Source organism: Nestor notabilis, unplaced genomic scaffold (genome assembly GCF_000696875.1).
Source record: "Nestor notabilis isolate BGI_N333 unplaced genomic scaffold, ASM69687v1 scaffold3906, whole genome shotgun sequence".
Lineage (NCBI taxonomy): Eukaryota > Metazoa > Chordata > Aves > Psittaciformes > Psittacidae > Nestor > Nestor notabilis.
In genome coordinates, this window is record NW_009931346.1 from 90,694 (window position 1) to 112,423 (window position 21,730).

Here is a 21,730-nt window from a genome sequence, read left to right on the forward strand (position 1 = left end):
AGGAAAATTACCTAAGCAGCACCTACACCAGAGTAAAATAACTCTGGCTTTATCAGCTAGTTCAACATCTATTAACTATGTAATAATAACTATCAGTTACAGTTGCGTTGTATATTCTTGTGCACCTTTAAAACTCTATGCTGTCTTGTTACCCATACATTTATATAATGATAACTGAACAAGAGGTATTTCAAGGTGCACAATATTTACACAAGTATCTTGTAACCCTCTTCAAAGTCTGCTGGTATACATTAAAACCCCCACGTCTCCAAACTTTGGTATTTTTTCATCTTGTTTCTATGTAATTTTTTTTTTTTAAATGATATGAAGTTCCAGTTTTCATTGTTATTCATACATGAATATTAACTGCAGGGAGAAAGGAAACAGCCATTAGGTTTTTCTTAATAAAAATCAGTATTGGCACCACAGTTAGTGCAAAAAGTCAGAGATTCCCAAGGGACTAACATTGATCTAAAAGCCTTTTCCCAAGCAGAGCTCTTCATGTGTTTGCCACCAGAATTTTCTTTTTGAATAAGCACTGCTTCAAATCAAAGTGTGTCTCCAGTGGGCTGGAAATGTGTTTGAAGGGTCAAATAGAAGTTCTACTCACAGTCAGCATAAAACTTCAGAAACAGAAAACACACATCTATGGCCAAACAAGGGGCTGAGCAACAGGACTTACCTCACTGGACTCCACTTTGGTAGAGCTGTGCTACATTCGGGACTAAAAGAGCAGTGACTTGCAGAAAACAGGGTTACCATCCAATCCACCAACAAATAAATGTGACACTCAAAGACATACAGTGCTGCTATAATGATATACTCTTAGATCATCTTTCAAGTTTCAGTCCATGAATGTACATTCTACATACAGATACCAAAATTCTAGTTACATAAAATGAAGCGAGGAGGGGGTGGTGTCACTTTTAGAAGCAGCTAGAAGCTCATAATACAAGCATTTACCTTTAATTTTCAGGCTATCTTACATGGTAGCATGTTTTGCTTTTTAAAAATATAACATAGACATATGCATCTTAAGATCGTTTCCAGCTATGGTTTGTAAAACTGGTAAGACTGGCCTGGGCCATTCCCCACTGGGTATGTATAACTGATTACAGAAAGTACTTCCAAAGGAAATCTAGACTAACTATAGACATGTAGATTAATGACTTAAAACATGGAATAAAGGGATCCCCCAAAGCTCTTGCAGATGGATATTAATATACTTTTACATCTACAAAACGAAAATACATCTACAAATACCAAAGTAAGGTATTATTTTCGTAGTGCACAGACTAGGGAAATTACAGATTCTCTCATTAAAGAGTTTCTTTTTCCACGTAACTTTGAAACAGTTGTACAGATTTATTCTTTAACTTTGCAATAACAAAAACATTTTAAGAAGCTGCAGATGTATGTACCTGCATCCAGCTACACCTCTCTTCTAGCCTTTTCACAATCTTACGTTCTGAAAAAGGCCATAAATTCCCCGTGTACACAAAATCAACCACATAGTAAGGAAAATTTAGAATCATAGAATAGTTAGGGTTGGAAAGGACCTTAAGATCATCTAGTTCCAACCCCCCCTGCCATGAGCAGGGACACCACACACTAAACTATGTCACCCAAGGCTCTGTCCAATCTGGCCTTGAACACCGCCAGGGTTGGAGCATTCACAACTTCCTTGGGCAACCTATTCCAGTGCCTCACCACCCTCACTGTGAAGAACTTCTTCCTTATATCTAACCTAAACTTCCCCTGTTTAAGTTCAAAGCCATTTATCCAAAAGCAATTCCAATCTAGCTAGGATGAGGGAGCAAAACTCAAATCTGTTCCTTTAAATAAACCAAAACTTTTTCCAACACATGATGCTCTAATCTTTAATTTAGTGCTCTTCCACTCTCATCTGCGCCATACTTACATTTCTAAAAATGAAACAGGTATCGCTGCATATTTTAAACATACCTTTATAAGGTCTTACACCTTTCCAAAGTATGCAACCGTTAATGTCTCACCAGCATTTCAATTTTGAGAACACATTATAAAAGGGAACAAAAACATCATAAAATAGACCATGGGAGATCCAAATCTCCAACTGATGGATATTTTAAGTCATTCAGTAACCAAAAAAAGCTACATAACCTCATGACCTAAAGTCAGTACTCCAAACACCTAACAATAAAACTTGATAGTAATAAATAATTTTTGCTTTTGTAAAACATTTTAAAAGTTTTTTGTCTATCAGTAAGAAAGTGTAGAAACTAAAGTCTTTTAAAGCATACTATTTATGACAGACCTCCCCAGCAGTGTGCTTAACATTTTAAATAGCTTTTCTGTACATTTTATACTAGATGAAAATATAATTTATACCTTCTTCAATAACAGAAGACATTAATTCCTGTCTTTACTCTCCTACTGATCTCATAAACTCTGCTTTGCTTCAGGACACTGAGTAACTCAGTCCTTCAGTGAGTGCTTTTGTCTTATCTAAGCACCAGAAGGCGGCAGTGGAGTGGAGGAGGCAGAGGAGTGCAGATACCAAGTTCATACACTGAGTTTTATCAAATGTTTTGTTTGAATGCAGTGCAAGCATCTTGACAGAAAAAAAAACAGGTGTCAAAATCAAACAAATAAGGAGTTTTTATTTCTTCTGCACCTACTGAAACCCCTCACATTCAAGAGAGAATGTCAAGAAGATGCGCAGTTTTCTTGCCTTACTATAAAATGTTTCTCACCATTTGGGCTGTCTGCAAAAAAAGAACAGTACAGGTTGCTTTATGTATCACAGGACAAATCAACCTGCATCTGCACTGGCTGCCTCCTCTCCTCCTTTTCGTGAAAAGAAAAAAATAAATCTATGCGTTCTGACAGATCCTTCTGCAAATTTAAGCTATGGAGGACATCATATTTTCCACTACAGTAATTCTCTGATGATCTCAAGGCACAGATGTTTTTATAATGTATCTAATTCCATAGGTATTGCATTACCTTTAATAAGCTTCCAGGATAGGGCAGTTTGCTGAGTCAGCTGCTTAGCTACAGCTGTAACTTTTTGTTCAAACCTCTCTCCCCTGTCTCAAAGCTCTGGCCCGTTCAGCATGATGGCTAAATACCTGGGTGAATGCTGTACTTCTATTATGAAAGAATGAAACTGTCTCTGTGTTAGTGATAGTCCCAAAATACATTCAGTCATTAAATACATGCATTTAGTACATCACTTAAACACTAGTGGCCTTAAATTCAGGTTATTTCAAAGTAGCCCTGGAGAATACATCTGGCCAAACTCCACCCACTTTTTTCACATCATTTACATAATGGTATTACAGGCTCTTTAACAATTAAGATGGTTTGGAAAACTATAGAATTAGCAGAAGTTATTTGATAGTTCTGTGAACTAAAAGGGTTTCAAGCCTCTGTACTAAATGACCCAGAATCCTACAGGTAACTGACTTCCAGAATTACTAGAACTCTTCAATCTGGGGGAAACGACAGTTTATAAAACCAACATGGTGGCTTGAGATCAGTAATTAATTCCATTTGCACCTTTGAAACCAAACAAAACACCAAAACCAAAACTCAACAACAGAAATAGTCCTTTCTGGTTAAAAGTGAACACAAAGGAAACAGTAGAAGGAAGAAAGCAAACAGAGTACTGAAACGGGAATAAAAGATTGCAGGGACCAGAGGTAACTGCCTGGAAGGATTTGTGTGAAAGGAAAATGCAGAGTTTCCTTCCAGAAACAGGAGGGAAAATATTTGGGCCAATGAACCAATAAAATCTAAACTCCGTTATCCAAATCTTTAAAATAAATTTGGAATAGCACTCCAGAACTATTAAAAATAGCACTATAAAAAGCACAATGTCCCTTAAGAAGAATAAAAGGTCACATGTATGAAAAGAAAGCAATGAAACCCAATAACATTTATCAACATCACCAAAAATATTACCTACTTTTAAAAGGACTGAAAGAACGCGCCTTTCAGCCACCAGTCATTTCCCAAGCTGCAGAACCAATTTACATTTCATCTTTGTGCCTTTTTTCCTTTTTAATCAACCTTTACACTTTCTCAGCAGTGATTTTATTCTCAACGCATTCCTCACCAAAAAAAGAAAACCCCTCAATTTAGCTTGACACCCAGACATTTGCACTGCATGGGGCTGGGGCTCCACCAGCCAAGAATAACTTAGTCCATTGAATTATTTAAGCAGTTGTTTGCACTCAATTAGATTTTCATGAAAGGTTAAGCAATAGACTGATTCACAGAAACCTCTTCATGGTTATGGGAGATATCTAACATAATACAAAATTCATTCTTTTAAATGACTAAGCTGATACAAAATACTAAAGTATCTATTAAAAAAACAAAAAGCATTTTAAGTTTCAAATTCCATTTTCTCCATTTCTAACACATTTCATTTAAAGAGAACATAAAAATATCTGTCCCCAAAATTTTTCATTTGTGAAGTAAAATCTACTCTCAAAATAGAATGTTAATTTCCCACTGTTAATGGGAAACTGGAGACAAATACCAAATGTCTGTATAAATACATATGCACAGGTAATCTTTTCTTTATGTGCCCAAAATAAACCGATTTAATGCAGCATTTTAATGGCAACAGGCCACACAAAGATACTATTCTTATCAAGGAGAGGCTATGCCTCCTTTCTACTGCACATTTCCCTATTTATTATCATCATGGGGCTACCACAAGCAATGCAAAGAAGTGTTCTTTTGAACCAGACCTTTTTTACAGAGTACTAACTCCAGATCAATTTCTGTCTGGTTTCACTTTCCCAAGTGTCAGTGCTCAATGACTGCAAACAGAATATATATATATATATACGCATATATATGAAAATAAAACATTAAACATTTTTTTCTGCCATCAGGTAAAAGAAACCAATAATTAATGAATACAGGGAACATAGCATGTTTGGCAGTTTTGATTTCTTCTTTTTAAAGAATATGAAGACTAGGCAACACAGGAATTTTAACATGGGAAGACCTTAGAAAAGTCCTGAAATAAAAGTAGGCATTGTGAAGGAACGAGACCAGAACGTACACTAAATACAACTTCCAGAGGACAACACACACTCCTCACTGTTTTCAGAATCTTCCCTTTTCATCTGATAAAGATTTTCTAAAGTGTATTTAGCTGCTAAGCCTTACCATCTGTTACAGCAAACATCTAATCAAGTGCATAAAATGAGAGTGCCTATATTTAAAGCAGAAGCAGCTAAAAGGATAGCAAGTTTTAAAACTTCAGCTTGCACAGATAGTCATGATGCCAAAATTAAAACAAAATCGTTGACGTTGATGTATGCTCAGCAGGTTATTCTCTTCTATAGGACAAATTATGTTGTATTGGAAAGGCTTTGACAGTTCAGAGATGGAATCCGGGAGCAGTGAAGGGACCTCGACCCAAGTCACACATTTATCTTGACATCTCTTCCAGAGTTATGAACAAAGATCATACAGTCTTTTCATTTTCCTAACAGGTGGTCTATATCATGGAGTCCTTCTTCAACACATCTCCTGGGAGAAAGATGCCCTCAATTGGAACCCTGTAGCACTTCTACATGTGCTATTTCAAGAGGTTTTTCACTTTGAGATCTCTTAGCGTTTCTTCACAACCATGTAAGAGTCTGTGACTTTCAAGAACTTGTGGGGGGAAAGCATCTTTTTAAGTTCAGAAGTACTGTACTTATTAACCCAAGGAAAATTTTAAACAAATGTGAAAGAAACCTAAATATTTAGGACCAAGACTAATGTGTTGAGATAGCCACATACGCTAGGCAATGCAGGGTAATATCTGTGCTAGCCCACACAGGCTTGGCAGACACACTGCGGGGGGGAAGAAAGGAAAAAATAATAAAGCTACTGTGCAACTCAACCACATAATAAAACTAAACCCTGAACATGGTGAAAAACTCTGTATTATGAACAAGATTCTGATCACCATGTGCACACTCCAGCACAATAAAAGGTGAATAATTCATAATCATTTTCAAAGGAAAAGTATGCATCACTCAACTTGGGGGAAACAGGGGATTTCACTGGTATGATTTTTCTTTAGGGACAATGACAAAGTGCCGCTCACCAGCAGGAAACTGAAGCACTGAACTGTGTTCCATGTGCCATAAATCAACACTGCAGCCTACAGGATGTCTCTCTGGTACCAACATACCATCAATTTTTCAATAACCTCCTTAAATAATGGAATATGTGAACGGCGACAACAGTAATGAAAAATGAAATGTTTTGCACGCCAAAGACTCTAGAATAACACGGTTAATATGTTGCTTCTACAGTTAAAGAAGCTTCTTTATATTATATAAAATCTTCTCCCCAAAACCCCGATCTGTTTTACCACAGAACAATCCAGATAGCCTTTGTAGTATTCAGTCTTTGAGCTCCATCATAGCTGTTTCTAAACAACCTGGTTCAAACCAGGGTTTCTTTTGTGGTTTTAAAATTAACCAAGACAACAGCTTTCTGTGTTACCAGAACTACTTGTACATTCACCCTGGGCTATCATTACACTTCCATGTTCCAGTGAGGGAGCAATCCTGCACACAAAGAAAGTTCTCCAGGAGAAATTATTTTTTAAAAGGATTGTTTAGATCCAGGTCCAGAATCAAACCCAAAATTATTAACTGTTCTTTAATGAAGTCAGTATCCTCCACTGCTGCCAATCAAGAGCCAAAATCCAAGTTCACTCATTTTTTTTTTCCCCAGAACAAAGAGGAAAAAAAGACAAGGTTATCTTAATGGTACATGAGCAGTGAAGCACAGTACCATGTGGGAGAAGTGATTCAACAGACATCCAAGCATGAGGCCAACCAAGTCCACGGATACTCACACAGTAAATGGGGGCAGGCAGATGCCTGTCATGGGGAACTGACACCAAGGGTGGGAGAGTAACAGGTTTTAGCTTTTAGTCTTCTATTCACATTAACAGAGAACATTTTTTTATATCTATAGAAACTACTTCACATCTGTAGTTATTACATAATTTTAAGGATTAATATTTCTTACTTTCTCAGACAGCTTAGTCATTTTCCACTGTTATACAGCAAATCAGTGCTCATATTCTTAGATAATTTCTCAGCAACAAACGTGTATTGTATGCATGATGTTTAGCTCTGAACAGGTAATGAGTAATGATAAATTATGACAACAGGGAACCATATCAGCTCTTATTCTTGGAAAAATCTAAAATCTCTCATCTGGGAACTAGGACCACTAAACAGAAAAAACAGTACAATTCCACACCTAAGGCAAAAAATCATCAAGTGTTCAAATACAGAAAAGCAGTGATAAATCTTTCTGCAATCATGACAATGTCAGATGACCCTCACTCATGTCACCTGTAGCAGAAACACATATTTCAGTCAGGGGCAATTAAGGAAGAAACAATTAAGTAATCTTACACAGCAAGAAGCTATTCAGTGACTTCACTAAATGAAAATCTCACAGTAATCTGTGACTAAGTACATAACTGTTAACTATAACATTTCTATAACAAGAGATAAGATAGGGTTCCATAGGTAAAAGAGCATGAATAATAAGAATGAATCATAAACTCTTCTCTATCCCACAGAAAAAGCCTGATGCTGGGGAGGAAAACCTGAAAGCAGGATTTCTGAACACAAACTTTACCATAAATCCACTGACCTCATTGGAACTGTTAAGACTCAAGTTAAGACTTGATTTTAAGACAAGACTTTGTCCCAGCTTTCCAATGAGGTAGAATTATTCTGAATTTTGAAAAATCCAAGAATCCCTTTCAATACATTTAATATTCATATTCTTGTATATGCCGCTACATTGCTGATACAGAACATGCTATCTAAATATATACTTTCAAGTTTATTTTATCTCATAGACAGAAACAACAAAATATATGACTCTTCACACAAGTCGCGTCATATCTCTACCACATCAGGCAATGAACCTCTCAGAAACACCAAAAAGACCAGGAACTCTGCAAGTTGTAACGGTTCAGAACAACAGTAATGCCAAAGTAACCCGTGCGAGACAAACCATCTTCTTAAAAATAATGTTGCTTGTGTATCTTGTTCCCTATTAATCACTGTTTTCCATCCCGCTTTCTTTCTCCTTCATTAAAAGCTCTTGAGGAAAAAGACAGTGACTGTAATTGTTATTTACTATTCGGACTCTGTCGTTCACAGACTGCAAACTTCTTGACTCTGAAAACTCATTTTCAATGCAGATACTACTTGAATGGTAGGAAAAATAAGCGAGCAGAAAGTGCTGATTACAAGGGAAATTGGAGCATGTGTTAACTAGATACAACAATTCAGCTTGCAGCACTTTGACAAGTCAGATCTCAGAAGTGCGAAACAATACTAGATTTTCAGTTTATTTTCCTGATGCTGTATGCTCAGAGTATTTAAACTAGCAGCACAATAAAATATTAAACTGCACAGCTCCCAAGGTGTGAAATTCACAAGCAAAACACTCATCTACCAGCACGGCATATAATTTTTTTAGACATAATACCCAATAATCTGCCACAGGCTGTCGCTACAGATTCTGCTTTAAATGATGTGCAGATGCTATCAGGAAGTATATCTGCTCCATGTAAAAAGCAAGTGCCACAGGGCACTTGAATAATTGCACATCCCCTGCTGGTCACCGTAGAAGTTCAGTAAGCCACAGAAAACATATTTGTTCATTGTTTGCAGCCAGTAAGTCAAAAAGATAACGTGGGACTCAAACCACACCTATAAATTTCCCCTGAGCCAACAGCACTGAGCTGCTAGAACACAACCCACTGCAGCCACTGTGTACTCAGAGTGGCCATGTGTAGAACGTCTGATTGCAGTAAACAGTACATACAGACACCAAACAGCTCCTTCATTCCCAGAGTTTCTGCAGGTTTCCACAGAACGAGCAGTCAGAACAGTTCATTCCTTTCATATCACCTCAGCCAAATTTCCACTTACCCAGAATATTCACCTGAGTAATTCTCCAGTTTATTTGGTTAATATGCAAAGACAGTTCACATAGCTGTAATTTCATAGCAACAACTTTATAACATAAACCATATTTCATAAAGAGATCAGAATTTCCAAACAACTATCTTTATAGATTCTCATACTAAGGTCAACCACTGAAAAACATGTAAACAAGCACAGTAATGTCTCATCCCCAAGACTGAACTCTAGCAGTAAAAGGAAGGATGCTGCTCCCTTCCTTCAGTGTACAATATCATCTCATCCCTTGAGCCATCTCTGACACTTCTGTGAACTCCAGATGAGCCAACTCAGGTCACAAAGCCAGCAAAAAACTGATCAGGGGAAATAAATAAAGACAAAACCTTTTCTTTTGCTGTAGAGATCTGAACCTCTGACACAAAATTCAGAATAGCACAAGAACGATCACAAGGAAAGGGGGAAGAATTTTGTCCTTCAGCAGCAAGCTGCTGGATCATCTCCTCCAACTTCTCTAAGTTTGGATTGTCTCCGATTTCCCAGAAACCAGGAAAATTACTCCATAACCAGTGCATGTATCTAGGATCCTGTCATATTATTTAAGAATGAAAACACATATTGTGCAACTATTCAGATTGTCAATTATCACTCTCCGAAGATAAAGTTTTACCTTTGGTGGAGCCCAAAATCAACATTTTTCTTGGCCTGCTTTGTGCGTAAAACATGTGGATGGTCAAAACTGATATCAGCCACCAGTAACCAAGTGGTGGAGACAGGAAAAAAAAACACAGAAACACCTCAAACACAAACAACTCAAGGTTAAGGAATTCTAAGTGAAAACATTCTAATAAAATCATAACAAAACAAGCATCGGCTTTAAAAGTCTAGGAGAACTTCAACTATATTGCACTTTAATTATTCCTTTGGAGGACAATTGAGCACTTCCAGCTTTCTTATTTCAAGGAGGTATGTTTGCAGCAGCTTCTATAATTAAAGAAGAATTGATCTTGTGCAGTGTGAACTACCAGCTCCATCTTCAGATTTAGTTTAGCAGAGTAACTTGACTGAACTGATGACAGGAAAGAAGGAATTTTGCCAGCGTAACTTGAGGATAGAGTTATGTACCTGGCTACAGAAAAACTCTTACTCTAATTCTTTTTGTACAAACTTCACTATTCCTTCTGCTACTGTCCTCTGTTTGAACCACTATCACCACAATAGCCTTCAGTGCCCAACGCAAAGAAAAGAGCATTGTGATGGAATAGCTGAAGTCTTCCACCACACACAGTGATTTTTACATACATGTCTCTGCTGTGCCCAAGTCAATGAGAAATATTGAAACCGTAGACTTCAGAAATCACAGAAATCTTTCAGAAAAGATTTACAGGGGCTATTGGAGCTCTCAGAAGACACCTCAGATAATGCACACCAAGCCTGAAAATTGTTCTTTTGGGTGAATGTGAGGGCCCCAATACCTAGACAGTTTATATTACAGGCATCTAAATGTTTAAATGATGGAAAAATAGAGAATACAAAACAAAGTAGATACTGTATATGATTAATGGGAACAAAAAAAGACCATAGAAGATGAAGAAGCTGAGATAAAGATCAGAAAGAAAAAAGTCTACTAGTGCAGAGTAGGAGTGAAAAACAAGCAATGAAGAAACAATAGTGGACAACAAGTAAAACAAGGTTCTATATGGGTTTATTACATACAAATGTTGCAATGCACAGGTTTTGACTCTTCTGCTTTTTCAGATCACATTTTCCCCAAATTATGCCCCATCAGACAGAAATCACTTTACCAAGATTTTCAGAGTAATGCAGAGACACAGCTTTAGAATCTGGAAGTAAGTCTTTCTTTTCAAAGAAAAAAAAAACAAAACCAGAAGGGTCATTGTAGTGTCACAAGCCCCACCCCAGCCCTCGCAGTCACTAACAAAACTCGTGGTTTCAAGGGAGCATAGCACAGAGTTGGTAGTGCCAGGGAAGAGACCCAGAGTGCTTCTCACATGTTAATTACTCTTCCAACATTTTGCTCTGCTTCTATTGTTGGGTACTTGCACATAATGTGAGATAGCAAGGATGGCAGAATTCTATTCCCTAAAGTATATTCTTGGTTTTAGGGTTTCTTACATACTGTAATAGCATTGTTGCAGCTGTTCGGCTCAAATAAATAAGGCTTCTGGAGTAAGAGAATGCCTTTCCCTTGAGGGCAGAAAGCAAATGCTGGGCAGAAAGTGAGTATCATTATTAATTTACAATTATTTCATAACTTACCCCTGATATGCCAGCCTGTTTGAAGGCCTCCTTTCTTTTCATCCCAACAAATGTGATGTTGTATATTAGCTATAGCTAAAACATCTAAAACTAGATGACACATTGAAACATTCTCTTGACAGTATAATTTTTAAGCTATAACAGTGTAAACCATATTCTCCATCATTAAAAATATGCAGAGAGTTAATGTTCATGTAACTTCAAAGAACAAATTTCTGTCATAAAAGATACCTGGTGCAAACAGATCTCTACATCCTGCTAATATTTACCCACAGGAGTAAATCTCTTCTTCAAAGTACTCCTACAGCTGTCAACAAGAATATTAAGAAGAATATTACTCTTGACAAAGCATTTAGCCCTGAATATAACACCTAAATACACCTAGCTAAAAAAATTAAGCAATCTTATGGAACCTACCCAACACTGCTGATAATTCCTCATCTAAGAACTCCACAATCAGTGTTATTGCACCATGGAGCAACCATCTGTGGTACAAATAACTGTCTTCCTATTTAATTCCAAATTCACCTTTTAACTGCACAAACCTAATGGTTTCCAATTTTTTCCTCCACACACATTACAAGCCAAAAGACACTGTGGAATGTTTATCTCTTATCTGGATATTGTCATTTTACTGTCTCAAACTTCTTAAAACAAGCTTTTCGCTAGGGAGGAAATCAGTCAGCATCAGACCTAGTGGGGAAACCCTGCACTTGCTCAATGTCTGTGGCTCTTACATAGTTCCAGATGTTCAGAACATTAATAATGCACTAACTCAAAACCTCTTTTTGAAACTTTAGAATGTGCAAATTGCATTAAAACCTCTTTGCCCTCATTAATAGTATTGTTACAATCCCAGTACTCTGGAAAATGTTTTTTGGCGTTTGTTTAACTTTGTGATATTGCCATTTACTCATTTTAACAGCCAGTGCTCAAATCTTAGTGCTTTTAATAGGCCTGCCTAAACAGACTACCATCTTTTGTAAATTTATTGAAGTAATTTAATAAATAAGTAAAAGTTGTCTGAAAGCAGTATTGGGGTTTTTATTGATGGCAGCAAAAAAAATGGGTTTCTTATAATTTATTTACAAAACTGTGTTTCAGCAAAGTTTTAGAAATTAAAATATTTTGTTCTTCTTTCAGTGCTACAACTGATGCATTTTTCTGCCACTCTGACACAGACTTCTTGAAAAAAGAAATAACAATTCTACCAACTTCATACAAATGTCAGTAAGAAAAGGGTCTGTCTTAGGCTAAGAAGTGCCAGACATTCAGAATTAATACTGAAACTGTATCCCTCTCTCAGCCTGTCATATGTAGGGGTGGCACATTTACGTCCAGGCCAGGAAATGGCACATTCAAGGATCCAGGCTCATATCCAGTGCAGACACACTGCTGCGCAATGGCAGGAGAGTGCAATAGCAAGAGGTTAAACTGAGGTCCCTCCTGTTGATTCCAAATAATTACCTAGACTGAACCCAAAGATTCTCACTCTATTTGAAAACAGCACACATTAGACCTACTGCCATGCTCTGTTAGATCTATTGCCAGGCTCTGTGTTGCTCACAGAGTTAACTGATGTTAAAGGTCTGCCTGCCTGAAGTTGTATAATGCCACCAAGAATGGTTTGTCAACAGAATAGTGAACAGCACTTGTCAAGTGACTTCACTACAGCTTTGGTTGATACCTTAAACATGGAAAGGGAACCAAGAGAGTCAACAGAGGTGTTCCAGTCCAAATGGATTTAATGTCACCCAGCCCTGACTGTTCTCACTGAAGAAAACATGACCAGCCAAACGAACACAAAATGGGACAAGACTGACAGAACCTAAGCTCTGAACTAGCAGCTCTTAAGATTATGAGATACACAGCAACCCAAATGTGAAATTCAGCATTCATGTTTTGCTAAAGTTACTACATATGTGTCATTATAATCTTACCCCAAAATTCTCAAGGGGAACAGCAAATGCAATGCAGCATTAATTGGTCTGTACTTACATGTTAATAGTAAAGTAATACGATGTAACAGTTCTGCCGGGTCCAAGACATTTCACTCTACAAAACTATTTGATAAGTATAATGCAAAATACACAGCAACAGTGTGCAACTGCTAAGTAAGACGCTATTTAACCTCAGAAGTTAAAGCTTTGTAAAAGAAAGCAGATACAAATGAAATACAATTAATCTGAATCAATGGCGAACACTAGATCTTGAAGGTGGAAGAGGAAAAACATAAAAAGCAGTAAACAAATCTTGGATTCTCAAGAGGAGAATACTTCTCAGTTTTTAAGTTCTACTGTTTAAAAACCACCATTCAAACACTTTTGGCCAACTGTGTTATTTTAAAAATGTTACTTTCCAGTTATGGCTCAACAATTAGCAGATACAAATTAAGTAACAATGCCTCAAAGGAAAAAAACCCAAGCAAAACACAACGAAACCCCAGCGTTAACATCAGTGGCCAAAGCTTATTTTGTAAAAAAGCTACTAAAGGTCAGTTAATTCATCATGATGGATTACCACTAAAATTTATAAGCATTAGCATTTTTCTCTTTGCTGGATACCTTGACTTTGATATGACACATATTGAATGAATCATCTAAGACGCAGGCACCAGGCAAGATATATCTTAATGCAGACAGGTTGGCAACATGAACCCTAATGGTCCTTATCTTAATCTTGTTTAAAAGCATCTTAGATTTCTGAGTAATCTTTTCACCTTCTGATATTCTCTTTTATAGAGTGTTTTTGCTGGAGTTGCTACTGATTTTCACATCAACGCATTTTTGTTGCGTAATATCACCAGTTTTAGTAGCCCTCAAATGATCTAGGTTTGCCATTTAAACAATGTTAAGATTAAGCTTACATTAAAAAAAGTCAACATGCCAGAACTCCAATGATGATAATAAAAATTTGTATGTTACTGTAGATTATCCCTTTGTGAAACACAGCATCACAGCTGTTCAGAACAGACACCCTCCAAATGCAGAGATGTGTATCTGATGCACTGATATTTTCCATATGTATATTTTAAACAGTCACTTTTCAATGAAAAATATGTTTGTTCAAATACCTGATCAAGATAAACGGAAGTTTCTCTGCTATTGCTTTTTTCATATTCACATTGTGTCTGATAATTCCAAATTAAGCAGACAGAACAAGGTGGCAGACTTTGCCCATAAAAGTGCACTGAGCTCTTTCTGTTACAGCTATTTTGATAAAAAACCCCAAACAAACAACAAAAGAGGGGGTAGAAGGCACACAGAATATAACTACCAATTTTTTTTTAATTCAGATTTTTTTTTCCAGTAACAGAAGTTCATACATTAGGTAAAAAGATCTTTGGAAAGTACCTTCTCAGCCTAAGTATCTTCTTAAATGGATCATTAAGAAAGAATGCAGGTTTACAGTGTTGACTTCCAATTCTTTACAAAACAGTTGAAAAACCTTCTACAGGTTATAAATATCTTGTTGTAAGGGGCACTCCAGAGCAAAATATAGACAAGTGACTACTACCTCTTCCTGGCAGTAGACAGCTTCTTCAAAGAAATCTAGAATCTCCCAGGAAATAATCTACCTAAAGAAACATTAATAGAGGAAAATGCAAGCCATTAATGGATGCTTTCTGCACGCATTAGCACTGGAAGGAGTATGCGACTGAAATGCCAGCTGCTACAGCAACAGACCCTGCTGATATTTATAACATCCATCTCCAAAGTTCTATGAGCAGGAGCCAGTTTTTTCATTTTATGATTAGGTTAATGTGGTGACACTTAGAAATTTTACTTGCCCTCTATTTGTACCTGGAAACTTTCTAGTACTTTGACATCTTCTAAGTTAGGAGTACAAGATAGTTTTTCTATTATATACTTCAGTAGCCTGAAACAAATGACTAAATTTCTGCCAGAGTTTGTTTCTCCAGCTCTAACATGAATACAGGAGTCAGTTATCACTTTCGCCAAGCATTGGAAGATCATTACTTTTATGTATAAAAAGCAACCTGAACTTAAAAAAAAAAAAAATAGAGAGAGAAATAAATACTACTCACAAAAGCTACTAAATTCCAGACTGGGAAGTTTAAATGATATTATTTGTTCTATTTCTACCATAAATTTATTTACAACATTGTGTAGTGAAGTTCTACCTAACAGGAGAAGCAAGTGGAGAGCACTGCCTAGTGAAAGCTCTGGGGTCCCAACGTCAGTCATCACAAACTGCCTCAGACAGGGTTCTCAACTTCTGCTTCCTGCGGGGTTAGACCCTCCACTCTTTCTATTCCATTCGACTGAGGCAAAAAAGTGATTTACCATTCTTACAATGAAAAAGAACATTCACCTATATTTTATTAAAGTGAACAAAATTCAGATTGAATGGAAATGAACAAAAGTGCTATTTCTGTCCCTAACATCTCCTTGTATATAAGCCCTTGAAAGTAACATACAATTTACTACCTGAATTACATTAATAATGGGCTTTCCAGAAAAATAAAATTAACTTTATTTACAAAGCAAAAGAATTTGGGATAACTATCGAAGAGGTTTTCAAGCAAACAGGTAAGAAAGAATGTGCACGATGAGTGCTGAAAGTGAGGTACTGAACCAGACAAAGCCATCCAAGCAGGGCTTCTGATTCTTAAAACTGAAAGAGAACATTGCACTGGAGAACACATCTATAAGCGTAACCAAACTGACATCCAGTGTATATGCCTAAATTTAAGCTCCATCAAATTATCTGCATAGATAATACTCAACATTCAGAGCATTGCCATCAGCCTTCCAGACATTTAATAATTTTATTTTTCACTTATTCCAAAGTTGAAATTCCAATTCATAAAACCCTCAAGAAATCTGCTTAACTCATAATGGTTAATTTAGTGATGAATGTGACCATGTATATTAATCAGATCTTGATGGCCTTGAGCAATTTCTTTAAAAGCTGTGGGGTTTTTTTTAGAGATGCAGCAACTTCCCCACAAAAATCTCTGAAAATTAGGTTTGAAATGCAAATGTGCAGGTAAGCCATATTCTGTATGATGATAAAAGAAAAATACCTTGTTTTCTTTGCACTAATATGCTTATGCTTACATTATTCTGTGTTTTCAACACATTAATCTCAGACTTTAAAGGCAACCCGATCCAGAACAGTAGAAGTGGAATGAAAAAGGGCATCCGTAGAAAAATATTGGCAATGTGATTTTAAAATATCATCCTTCAATTGTCTGCAATTTAGATTTATCAATACTTTTGCTAGGATCATGGAAGTGTTCCCACAAAATAAAAAAAACCACTCACCATGTTTAGCTAGATGACCTTTCAGTGAAACATAAAGGCAGTGAGAGGGGGAGGGTACCAGAGCTGTCCAGCAATCTTCTTCCTTCCTTATTAAATGTCATTACAAACTCTCTCTATGCTTTCAAATCAGATTACTAGTCTCATAAAAAACTTTCATAAATATTTGTCAGGTCTCGATACCTCAGATAACTATCACATACTGTTTAACATCATACTCTGGAGTAAAAAGAATAATGACGATACTGAAAACTAAATATGCCCCTATTTCAATTCTTCGATAAATCGAATGCAAAATTTCTTTTCAGATCATTAACTTTGTATATAATGCAGAGTGTCACGAGCCAGTTTAAGTAAATTTATAGTCAGTAACCTGCTTTATCAGTGACTGAACATTACCTGGTCTAATGTGGTCACCTAATGGTTGCTGTCGGTAATTGCACCAATAATTGCACCGATAACTGTAATTCTTTATAGACACCCAGTAAAGAAAAACCCACCACTTTGCAGCCACATCAGTTAAACAAAGCTATTATAAAGGCTTTGAAAAAAAACAGAATCTATTATTTCCATTCGCTGGTAGGGGGTTTTTCATTTGGTAGAATTTTGTGAGTTTGGGGTTTTTTTGTGAGGTTTTTGTTTTAGTTGTTGAGAGGATTTTTAAAAATCATAAATTATGGTCAAAATGAAAAATGTCACACTCTTGCAAGCATTACAAGACAAATAGGTATGAATTACAAAATTATATTGCAGGTTCATATTCCTACACCTCAGATCTGACCATAAATAACAGTAAGAACTGAGAGAGAAGAAAGCAGAACCACTGTGAGGTACAGATTAACCATACTTAGATATCCATTGTCAGTGAAATTAGATATGACATAGTTTGAAATTGAGAAATTTGATTCCTTTCAGTGGGCAATTCCCCTGACTCAAGAAAAAGACACCAGAATCTCCAATGCAGTGAAATGGAAGAAGAAACAAGGAAATAAGAAATTAACTGGATGAATACAGCATTCAAGTAGCACACAGAGAACATGCTAAGGCATTCTTGCTGCTGAGTTATACACACCAATTTGATTTTCCTGATGTGTGTTACAAGGAGGAGGTTGGGGGATTTTTATAATAATTTCAAAACATTCAGGGAAACAATTAAAAAACCCCTGCAGATCAGGCTGGCTTGTTTTGTAAAACTGTAACAATTGTACCCATTAACTAAGATACAGACACCTGCTGAAAACAAATTTAAACATGGGTTTTCATGAAAACAAACTTGTATGCCAGCCAATATGAAACTCAGGACATGACAATATAATGTAATCACAAAATGTTATTACATTTATTTTATAAACATTTATATATGTTGATGCAAAAGCAAGAGATTACACAGTACATTTTCAAGCAAAGTGTGTGTGGTTTCAAAGGAAGAACATGAATTAAGATTTCCTTACCTTATAGGATGGCAAAAAGCACAAAATTCCTTGGGCAACTGTTTGACACACTGAAAGCAGAAGTGCTCCCACCTCATCTTGGAACTCAAAGGTCTCTGTATGCTGGAACGTGGCACACAACTTCCGACCGTTAGGGCCCACTCCGATGGTGCCAATCCAAACCTGGTGTAGTTCATATTTAAAAAGGTAATTCTAAAATACGCAGCACATACTGTATTAAATTACATGAGGTTAACTAATGAAATACTAAGTGTAATGAGATATTTGGAAACAAATTAATTCCACTACTTAAAAACAGAAGAGAAAGTGCACTAACTGATAAGATGGCTGTTTACCAACACAGCAAAACTTTTCCAAGGACACGTTTAAAATTACCCCTTTTTCCATTTGAAAAAGTACTATACAATTGCATCAATTCAAGCAACAGTTCTTTACATTCCTTTTTACTTATGGAAAGGGTTTGTCATCAACAGTTACTATTTCTCATCCAGTGGCCACCATTACACTTCAGGAGAGGGAACCACAATGCAAATGTTTACCTGTGAGTTCCGAATAACGTGATTTGCCTCCAACTGAATAGAAAACTTCACACCAAGCTCTGAAGAAAATGAATCCATTGGAGAGAGCGTACCAGATGTCAGAACAATTGTTCTCACATCATTTAAGTCTGAAAAAGCCTAGGATGGAGAAAGAAAAGGAGGAATTTAAAGCAATTGCACTGATTTTCTAAGACCTTATATGCATTTGTTATGACTCAAATTACTTAAGGCCTTCCACTTCACACCCAGCTTACCACAGCAGGATTCAAGCACCAAAAATTAAGCATGTGGACTACAGTTTTGTGTCGCAAATTCTTTTTACGCTTGGGCTTGGGCCATGTAAAGAAGGCACTTGTATCTGAAGCATCAAGTTGGCTTTCATTCATCCAAGTGTAAGTTTGTTGTAAAGCAACTCTGTAGTCATCTGCAAACCTACAGAGAGATACAGTAGTATGAAAAAATCCTGCAAGCAAGAACTGAAGCTGTAGCATTAAGCTCATACACAGCACAAACAGTGTTGCTACAAGGCATTTACAATTAGGTATAAAAAAGAATTCTATAGTTGCTAAAAAAACAGTGAAACTTTACAATAATTAATATTTTAAAATAAGATTTAAACCAGAAGCAGCTCAGAAGCCAGACACCATAACTGAGGGGTTCACAAACAAAAGTGGTGTTTTGGCAAAGCAGCTGAATTCACCACCACCACACTGCTCAGGCTACGGACTTGAACTGACCTGCTCTTGTCTTTAAAAAGATATAAAAGAACCATGAATAACCCCTTCAGCACCATCTGAGTGGCAGGGCTCACAACTGGTATCTCAATAAGCTCCTCTCTACCGAACATCGATACTTTTTCTTCTTTTTCCAAGACAGTAGCAAAATGTTTCTAGAAGAGGCAAACACATTCCACATTAACAACATTCTAAGTATCTTCTCAAAAACAAAGCTAATACAGATACAAGAGTTTCAGCACAGTGCTTTAAAAGTTCACCTAAAACACCTATATATTCAACTGAAGACAATTGGAAGGGAAAACTTAACGTCCTTAACATGTTTGGCTTATACAGAAAGGAGGGGTAAAATTGAAAATAGGGTAAACGCATTTCAACAGCCAATAAAAATGCAGATGGATAAAATAGACAAAACTATCACTGACACAATGCTGCAATTTAAATAATTGCACATGATCAGTTATATCCTTTAAAAGACTGATTCTCCACAAATCCCAGTAGCTCAAGTGGAATACTCATGGTTTTCATCAGGCATCCTCTTCACACAGCTTTTCAGTATTGCAATAAATTAAAAGACCTTTTAGCCTTTAAACTTATTTGTGTTTTAAGATGTTTAACTACATCAATATTTGTGCACCCTGGTACTCAGTTATATGGCATACAACATTACCTGTAAAATGGGAAAAGTGATATCAGTTATTCCCATTTTGTGCAAAATGCTGAGCATTTCTTTTCCACTCCAAACCTTACAAGAAGTTTCATACCCTCTTTCTACCAGTTGACTAGAGCTCTCCTTTAACCAGCTGTAAAAAGAAAGAAATCAGAAATAACTTCAGCATTAATTTTAGAGATTTAGAGATGCTTTACACATACAAACCAAACCTCAAAAATTGCACCAGAATGCTATGATGTTGATGGTGAATATTTTACTACATCTAAGTAAAGAGAATCTGCTTTTCTATATGCCTGTTTGTCACTGTTGAACTAACTTCTAGGGAACTTCTCTTGATGCAGCTCATTGAAGGTGAGAAGAAAATTTGTCCCTATAACATTCTATTTTATCATCACATATTGTCTTTACAATAAAGAAAAGGGATTAAAATATAATCTGCTCTTACAATATAACATGTTGGGCTCATTTAAGAAAGATTTCTGCTGTACTTTTCAAGCCGCTCATTTTTACTCTAGCTGATGCTAGTTTACCATGGGGCAAAAAAAAGTGCAGATCTACCTGCAGGTATTTGTAACTGGTAAATTTGAAAATGAGGCAGAATTACAATTGTACGTACAATGCAAAACGTGATAGGACTTTCTGAAAACCTGATCTAAACATGTAGATCACCTCATTTGTGGCATAGCTAAAATCTTTTCTAACTGAATGTGTCCTCTATCATCCCTGAAGTATTACAAGACCTTCTCTCTGTCTAAAGAGCAGGCAGGCTTCCTCCCTGTCAGGAAATGCCGAAGCTGTCTGTTTCATCAACCAGCAAGAGGCATCAGAAAGACAGCTGTCATTTCTACAACAGTTCAAAGTATCTACCTGTAAAATCAGTTATTCATTATCAACAAAAGCAACAAGGCTCAGTGACTGTTTCAGTGCCAGATTTCCTGTCCTGTGTCTCTGCAAATAGTCTGATCAATGGAACAACTAAAAAAAAACCAAAACCTTTCCTTTTGCCAGGCTAAATGCAAACAAACCCCCATAAATACTAACAGAATAATCACTTCTTTGGCTATCATTTGCTTTTTCTTATTAAGCGATGATGATCACTAAGACAGGCAGGACTTCACCAGTGTCATACTCTGCCCCATTTCCTCAAACACAGGATCAGAAAGACCTGGAACTAAGATTAGAAAACTGCCACTGTGACAGAAACAACACAGATTTACAATGGGTAAAAGGTGTCAAGAGATATAAAACTTCTGTCTACCTGTTACGAACTTCAAAAACCAACACATACTTCTGAAATGGTCACAATATAAATGCAAATACAAACTTAACACAATAACCTTCCTAATACTAAAATATCACCAAAAAAATGCATACCGAAAATCCCATTGCTGATACATCCTACTCCACTGAACAATGCAATTTGTCCTCGTAAATCTGCATTTCATCAGAAAAGCTTGCCAGTATGCCTCCATTGGTACACCTTTGAATTCCTTAGAATAGTCATTTTAGCACCTCTGTGGCACTAAGCCCATGCTTAAGTGCTTTCTGGAATGAAGGCCCAGGATCTTTACAACTGAAATAAGGTTTTTCTAATTACCCATGCACTTGGCAAAGCCACCTCACTCTGCATTTTACCAATTACTGGCTGTTTACACCCAGTCTTCTGCTTTCCATGCTATTGGAAAATTTGCCATGACAATCATCCTTAGCTTTTCTGATAAGGTTAAAAAGCTTGAGGCAATCAAATCTCCAGCCATGCTGTTCTTACCTTTTACTAAAATTTAATGTTTCAGATATCTAAA

General features: G+C 36.6%; 1 protein-coding gene across 1 annotated transcript in view; it reads right to left on the reverse strand.

The window, feature by feature from the left end:
• Nucleotides 1–21,730, reverse strand: part of BRIP1 (BRCA1 interacting protein C-terminal helicase 1) — a 58,043-nt gene that overhangs the window by 23,795 nt on the left and 12,518 nt on the right. Inside the window, 5 exon segments of the mRNA XM_010015839.1 lie at nucleotides 17,983–18,144; nucleotides 18,522–18,659; nucleotides 18,776–18,953; nucleotides 19,259–19,410; nucleotides 19,926–20,058. Of these exon segments, the coding sequence (XP_010014141.1) occupies nucleotides 17,983–18,144; nucleotides 18,522–18,659; nucleotides 18,776–18,953; nucleotides 19,259–19,410; nucleotides 19,926–20,058 (763 nt within the window).